The 7,980-nt window shown below is 54.1% G+C and overlaps 1 protein-coding gene across 1 annotated transcript in view; it reads right to left on the bottom strand.

Annotated features, from left to right (window-relative positions):
* Nucleotides 1-589: 589 nt before the first annotated feature.
* The window catches only part of ZCCHC24 (zinc finger CCHC-type containing 24), a 63,962-nt gene continuing 56,571 nt past the window's right edge, over nt 590-7,980 (bottom strand). The window contains 1 exon segment of the mRNA XM_030334431.1: nt 590-4,795. Coding sequence (XP_030190291.1) covers nt 4,682-4,795 — 114 coding nt within the window. The 3' untranslated portion in view covers nt 590-4,681.

Here is a 7,980-nt window from a genome sequence, read left to right as displayed (position 1 = left end):
GCCCCCATGTGCAGGTGGCTTCTTAAGAGCCATGACTTCCCGTCCGTGGCTCTCAGCAAGAACCCCACCTTGTGACAGCCCGGCCTCATCCTGACCTTGCTCAGAAGAGAGACCCTCTGTTCCCTCCCTGGGGACTTGCCAAGAGGCCCGGGACACTTCAGATTTCTCATGGTGTGATGCCCAGTGTGTGAGTCCCGAATTCTGGTCTTGGCAAGAAGCCCCAGTGTGGTCACGGCCGTGGGGCCTAGGGCTGCTGCCTCCAAGGGAGATTCACTCCTATATATGGTCACCCGGGAGTCCCATTGCTGAGCTAACGTGTGACCTAATGTGCTGACAATCTCGCCCAGTCTGGGGCCCAACTTGGGGAGGGCCCTCCCTCTGGAGAGAGCGTCTACTGTGGGGCAGAGGGGCTGGGAGAAGGCAGATCCACAGCATGGAGGCAGGGCAGGGACAAGATGACCCAGATTCGGGACAGCAGAAAGGCAGCTAGAAGACCCCCCCCACCCCACCCACTTGACTTCACACATCTGTGAAAACGTCCAGCTCCCCACCGATGCTCTGTGTCAACAACAAAACCCATGAGCCTCTCTCGCTTTTAAAAGTTCTTTTAATACAGCATGAAAAGGCTATATTGCTATAGGCAAGCTGTATACAGATTTTCGAGGAATAAGGCACACAACGGAATGCCATCCCGAGGGCAGCCCTTCAGAGAGGCCGGGAGCCTTCTCCACACACCCTCCGAGCTGGGCCCACGGGTTCTGTTTGTCTCTTTAGCTGGACACACACATATTAACAGATACAGACACGGACAGGGTCACCACACGGGAGTGGAGGAGGTCCAACGGCGAGGCTGGCAACAGCCATGAGCCCTTCTGCCACCAGCCCCTGGGGGACAGCTCAGCCACCTCCCTGAAGGCCGGAACGCCTCCCAAACTTCAGGGTTAGTTGTTGCACTGGGCTACAATGTAGTGATGTTGGATTAAATATTCATTTAGAGTAGATTCAAGTCTATTAGATGTTGGAGGGCAGGTGTAAGGGCTCCGGCTGACAAATCCAAGTTCAAAGAGCATGGGGCCCAGAGGCGTGGCTCAGACGGCAAAACTCCAAAGAGGGGCATCCAAAGAAGTCTGCCTCCTGCTTCGTCTTCCCTGCTGGGCCCTGCTGACCCGAGCCCTCCACCAGGCCAAGGAGGCCATCTTCGGCTCTGGCCAATCATGGAGGGGCCGGTTAGTGATAATATGCTGGCTCTGTAATACTGATACGCCCCTCTTCCCCTGGCCCACTCCCTGCCCCCCTACAAAGTTAATAACCATAATAACAAGATAATAATAAGAAGGTGCAAGAGAATGGATTACAATGCTGTGTTTGTTATCCTCAGCTGAAGAGGCTCAAAGGGGTCACTATTCCCTTTTCGGCTATGTTATCTAATAATAGCTTCCCTTAAAAAAAGCAATACTTTCCAAAATACACATATGTATAAATACAGGACATGAACATATTAATAAGTCTAAGCACTTGGATAATATGCTTGGCTACTTAATACTGATATTTTCATCCAAGGAAAACAACACAGAATAACAACAATATGGCTTAAAGAATTGCAAAGATTTTTTTTCCTCATCAGAATTATGTACCAACTTCATATAATATTCTATGTAGACAATATTTCCTTCTTAATGTAGTTCAGTTGCATACTTTTTACAGATCAAAGCATAGTAAAAAAAAAAAATCAAACCAAAAACAAAACGAAACAAAAAACCAACAACAGGAAAAAAGAGAAAAGTTATCACCATAAATATTTTCTTGCAGCTCAACCAGAAAGGTTTGCAAAATACTTCCAGAAATCTTTGTTTGATATTCTACTGCCCTCCTGAAATCTCCAAAGGTTTGAAAATGCCTCTCTTTTTGTTTTTTTTTTAATCTCAAAGATCAAGCAATTATATTTTTTCTTTTTTCTTTTCTTTTTTTTTTTTTTTTTTAAAAAAGGCCCCTCAAATATACAGACAAAAATCACTGTCGAGATTTTTCGGGAGAAGGTAACAAATTCAGTGTTGTGAGAAAAATTGGTAACCAGAAAAAATTTTAACATCTATGAATTTTCTTTTCAAAATACACACATAGTATTTTTCTTTAAAAAAAAAAAAAAAGGAATCGTGTCAAGTATAACTCAAAAAATACAAATTCACAAGTAGAGCTATCGAATACTTCATACGGGTTAAACACTGTTCTCTCTCAACTAGATCACTAGATCTACTAACTGCCAGCGATTGTCCCTTTTGAACGTACAAACCACACGCTTTCTTGTCTCCTGGGCTCCCAGGCCCTCTGAGCACTTCGTCCTCGCAGTACCCGGCCTCGACAACAGTGGCTTCTGCCGCCCATAGAGAGCTCCCCAGTTCAGCCAGAGCCGTGCAGGAGCAGGGGGTACACAGAGAGGCTGCTTTGGGGCAGGAGGGCCCCCCACGCCAGCCAGCTCTGCATAGAAGGCAGGGGCAATGACTGCCAGCTGGATAAGCCCACTGGAAAGGTCACTTTGGGGTGATATCCCATTTCCTACTGGCCCGTGGCAGGCCCGTGGACTCCAGCGGTCTGGAGCCTGGGTTCTTTTTAGGGTGTGGGCCTTCCCCACCACAGTGGGACAGTCGGCAGGCTCCGGGCGTCCTAGGGCCAGGGTCCCCCTCTGGGGCCAGGTCCCCGGAAGGGCTGGGTCCCGGTCCTCACAGCAGAGACGAGCTCACTGCCCACCACCGCGGACACTACCTTCAGCAGTGCTCTAGAATGACTGACAGCAACAGCTTCTTCCTGGGGACAGAGAGCCTTGGGCCAGGATGACTCCAGCTCACCTTGACATCATGGAGAAGACAGGAGACAGCTGGGAGGGATCCCTCAGTGGCATTCCCAGTGGAAGGGGAGGGTGTTCACAGTCGGTTCCTGGGCATTCTGCCCCTGTGGGCGGCAGGGAGGCGGCTACAGGGCTCGGGCTGGAACTAACACACTCTTGTTAAGTGCTCAGAGGGCATGGCCCCCTGATATCTACCCTGCAGCCCCCCTGGCTGCAAATACACTCACTCCGTCTCTTCAACGTGCTCCCTGGACCCCTGGTTAACACTTCACTGTAACTCCTCAGTCGTACACAGCATTTTCATTTGAAAACAAAAGGCGATTGGGCACCCGTTGGGTGACCTTGAGCCACGGTAAACACTGAATTTCAGGCCCATTTCATGGTCTGATTTTTTTTTTTTTTTTTTCCCACAGAGGCATGATGTTGGGGCAAAATCAAGTGACCCAGTCCTGACAGATGGCTCTCTCCCTCTCCCTGGGAGAAAGGAAGGATGATGGGACAACAAAATTAGGACTTCTCACCGGGGGGAGAGAGAAGAGGGAGCGTGATCCCTCCCACCAGCCAGGACAGTGTTCTGACCAACGTGACTTGCCCAGAGGCCTCCCTGCTCCCTTGGGAGGTAGGAAATCATTGTCCCCATTTTATAAATGAGAAGTTCTGTAGCTTACATCGGGGTTGCCAAGTGTGACAGGGGATCCTTCTCCCTCATTTTTGCAGGGATGGGGGACCTCAGGCGGGGCGGGGGTGACAGGGGGTGACGAGAAGACTGGCGCCCCTCAATTCTCACCTAAGTGACTGATGGGTGGCGGTGTGCAGTCTGGGACTTGGATGGCCTCTCCAAATAAGGCTCCATGTGAATCCCAGCACTGAAATGGGCCTCTGCTCTCTGGAGTCACTCTCTCACTTAACTAGTGGGGAAACTGAGGGCCGGAGATGAGAAGTTCTTCCCAAGGCTACGTAGTGTGTCAGCAGCAGGGCCAGCATTTGAACCCAGGTCTCCAGGACACCAGGCCTGCGTCTGTCCTGCCAGAGTGCCTTCCCCACTGGGCCCTTCAGCCTCGATCAGGGGGTGGCCCCTAGTGTTGGGGGGAGGTGAAGGAAAAGGGTAGGGAATGGGCCTGACAAAATCCAAGCACAAAATCCAATCCCAAGTGGAAAACACGTGTGGTGGGGGCAGGGGAGGCATTGTCTGATATGCCCCAGGTCACACCGTGGAACGCTGTCCACATTCAGTGCCTCCCTGTCCCTGACCTCTGGGTCTAGGGTATGCAATGCTAATGATGTCAGAGGCAGTCGGGTTTGGGGCTCATGGTGGGCAGGGGGCAGAGATGCCCACTCCCCAGCAGCTGCTAGAACCGGTGTCAGCTCGCCAGGATTGCTGACACAAACAGGACAGAAAAGTAGGGCTCTCTGAGTGGCTTTGCACTCAGGGCAGACTGGAAGGTTCTGGGTAGAGAAGGAGGCCTGGGTAGTCCTGGGGAGACAGTCCCCTGCAGGCTTTGGGATTCACAGTAAATTTAGTGCACTTGTGGCCAATGCAAGGCTGCTCAGCCCAAAGGGAGTCTCAGAGGAAGGGACCCTGCAGGGGACACCCAGGGCTTTATGGGGTCCTGTGTACTGACCTCCGCTCACCCTTGCCCCTTCTGCACAGACCCCAGGCCCACCTGTAGAGAGTCCCAGAGACCCGGCTTTCTGTGGGGCAGCTATGTCAGTAACACTGTCAACACACGACAAGAACCTAAGGCTGCGAGGCCCCGCCCCCACGCACGCCACACAGGGAGGGGGCGTGGTCTCTGGCTGGCAGGAAGGTGGCTGTGGGCGCAGCGGGCTGGCGGCGGCTCATTGCACTCGGCGGCAGTAGTAGCCCAGCACCTTGCACTTCTCACAGAGGTGCTGGGGGTGCTCCTTGCTCTGGTCGGACACGTCCAGGCCATCGGGCTTCTCCAGGGGTCTCTGCAGAGAGGAAGGAGGGAGTGGAGAGAAAGACAGAAACACAAACAGAAGCAGGGAGAGTGAGACAGACGCAGCGAGGGACAGCACCAGACAGACAGACAGACAGACGGGGAGGGGGTGCCCAGAGAGCGAGTCTGTAGTCACAGAGGTTGTTTGCCTAGGCGCTTGGGCCCTTCCTGCCTCTGGCCTGTTGCAGGTGCGTGTCCTGGGCTGGGGCTGGGCAGTGGGAGGGCTCCTGTACCCGAGCGACTAGTCTAGACACCACCGTGCCCTCCCCCAGGACTCTCTGAGCAAGCCCAGGACAGAGGTGGGACAGTGGGGCACAGACATCACCCAGGTGAGGAAACCGAGGCCCAGAGCAAGGAAGACCCAAGCCCAGTCTCCTGATTTCCAACACACCCAGTGCTCCTCGCCAGGCCGCTTGTCACTCCCATGCTTCGGGGTTAGGGTGGATGAGACCTCAGCTCCGTGAGGTTAGCAGCCGGTGCCCTTCATCCCAAGGCCTGGTACTGTCCGTTGAGTGGCCAAATGATCAGAACTTCACTATATGATTTTAAGGAGCCTCAGTTGCCGCACCTGTAAAGTGGGCCATCACTGCACCTCGTCTGTGGGGCCGTGGGAGGAATCAGATGTCTGGATGTTTGTACGCTAAGCAGCGTGAGGCACGTACGAGAATACGTCTGTGACATAGGGAGCTTCCCGCTCCCTCTCACTCTCCTGTCCTGGTTCTCAAAAGCCAGGAAAGATTTGTTCCCCTGGAAATTTTACGGAGGCTATTAGGCACACCTCTTGAAGCAGATAGTTTCGTGGCTGGCAGGCGAAGCCTCAGCCCAGAGCCCCCTCCTGCAGAACAGTGCCCTGCATGGATCTGGGGGGACTCAAGGGAAGCCAGCTGGGACCCACATGCTGGGGACAGGGAGCAGGAACTGCAGGCTGGTGTGAGGCCAGGGAGCCTCGGTGCCAGTGACCGTGACCAGGGATGGCCCTGGAGGGAAGCTGAGGGTGAGCACTGCCTCCTGGGCAGACCACGAACCTCTCAAAAGTAGTGCACTGGCTTTACCCAATACCTGGCCCGAAGCTGACACTCGCAGCGGTCTGGGAAATGGAAGAGTCACGGGGGTCTAGGAGATGAGCACGGGGACTGCGGATGGGCAGGGTTCTGATCCAAGGGTCATAAAACCCACCTCTGCACTTTCAAGCCTAGAGCCACACAGAGAAAGCCTGCAAAAAATGACGGGAGCCTTGGCCTTGTCTCAAGGGGTTTTGAGATGACTGGCTTTCCTGGCCAGGGGAGAGGAGAAAGAGTTTGGCTTTGTGTCAGATACGGGCTTGAACTACCTACAAGCTGTGTGACCTTGGGCAAGCCACCGACCCTCTGATCCTCAGTCTCCCCGTCTGCAGAAGGGGGCATTGATAACACTTTTCTCATGGGGCTGTTGTTACATCTCAGTGAGTAGAAAGATAGCAGATAAAAACTATTAATGTTGCTTGTTATGATTATAATGGGAAGGGGATACCACCAGGTAAAGAAAGGGTCACTGAAGCCACGATTCCAAGCTTGAAGGCCTATGAAGGCCCCATCACCTGCTCTCCCAGGCATCTCATAAATACCAACAGCACCCCATGGGCGAGCCAGGGCCGAGGACCTCCCTGCTGGCCAAGCTCCCTGGCTGAAAGAAGGGCTCCCTGACCTTGAGCTGAACTCTGGGTCCCTATACGTCCACCTGTCATCACAGCCACACAGGGGCCACACACTCTCCACTTGGCTCCCACAGGCCTGAGAGAGGTAATACTGAGGTCTCCCCTCGTCCAGATCAACTCAGCCTGGTTTCTAGCTCTCCTCCCCAACTCTTCATGCTGGCCGGGGCCCCTCCTTGAACCAGCCTTCCAGGTGGGGCCAGAGATGCCACAATAGGCAGGCCTGAGGCCACTCTTGCCCCCCATGGTTTACACCTTGCAAAGCACTGCCACACAAACCATACCATCCAACCTGACAGCCTGGCTGGGAGGGGCACATTACTCTCCCCATATGTTACAGATGAGGAAACTGAGACTTCAAGACATTAAGGGTCTTGTCCTGGGGCCTGCAGCTTCACCTATCTGCCCAGGGCTGTTGGACAACAACTTTCTCCTCCGGAGCCTCAACGTACCCTTCTGTAACCTGGGCGGGAGGTCAATAACATATACCGTATGCGTGATAGAGAGAGAAGTCGGTGTCTTAAAGCACTGTATAACCATCAAGTCAAGCTCTGCGAGACTTAGCAATTGCTGTGTGACCTCCAGAAGTTCCTTAACCTCACTGTGCCTCAACGCCCTCTTCTATTAAATGGGGCTAATAAGGGCACCTACTTGTAAGGTGGTTGTGAAGAGTAAATGAGTTAATACATGCCAAGTTAGCTGGCACATGAAAACCAAAGTGCTGGCCAGTATTAATATCACATATCATTGTTGCTATTATTAGTATTATGTAGGACTGGGGGCAGGCTGGGAGCAAGGGATCCAGCTGAGTCCCCGTGGAAACGCCCTTGCGACACCCTCACCATCCCTCCTCCTTGGCCGTGACCCTATCAGTGTCCTTTCCCTTCCCTCCATGGGTCGGGGCTCCGCTGAGTGGAGGAGCGCAGGGTGGGGGCAGGGGGGAGCCGCCAGGATGACTCCCCTCTGTGGAAGGAAAACCTTCAGCTGCTGGGATGGATCACCCCAGGGCCGCCCCCCCCCCCCAGCAGGGAGGCAGAGCCCTTCAGTGTTTTCTTCTCCTAGGGGCAGGGGAGCCGCAGCCGGAGCCTGACGGGAAACAGATGTGGCAGGAGAGGGAGGAGAGGGAACCGGAGGGTTCTCAGGGGATGGATGCCCCACAGGTCAGAGCTCAGGGGGCAGAAGAAATAAAGCAGCTCCTCTCCACCATGGGGGCCTGGGGTGGGGGTGGCGGCGAGGGCCCCAAGTCTTCCTCTGAGCTCTTCCAAGGCCCCTGATTGCTGGGGAGTCGGGTGGGGACATGCCCCTCCCCACCCAGCCTGCAACCCCTCAGAGACAGAGGAGCCAGGTGAAAAGTTCGTAGAGCCCAGGAGAGAAGATTGGGGATGCTAGGTGCTGGGACACTGGGTCCTAGGCCCCCTTAACATTGCCTGGCTGAGGGGCTTGCTCAAGCCCTGTGGTCTCTCTGGGCCTCAGTTTCCCTACTGCAC

The sequence above is a fragment of the Lynx canadensis genome, chromosome D2, assembly GCF_007474595.2.
Source record: "Lynx canadensis isolate LIC74 chromosome D2, mLynCan4.pri.v2, whole genome shotgun sequence".
Lineage (NCBI taxonomy): Eukaryota > Metazoa > Chordata > Mammalia > Carnivora > Felidae > Lynx > Lynx canadensis.
This window is presented reverse-complemented; position numbering and strand designations above follow the sequence as displayed.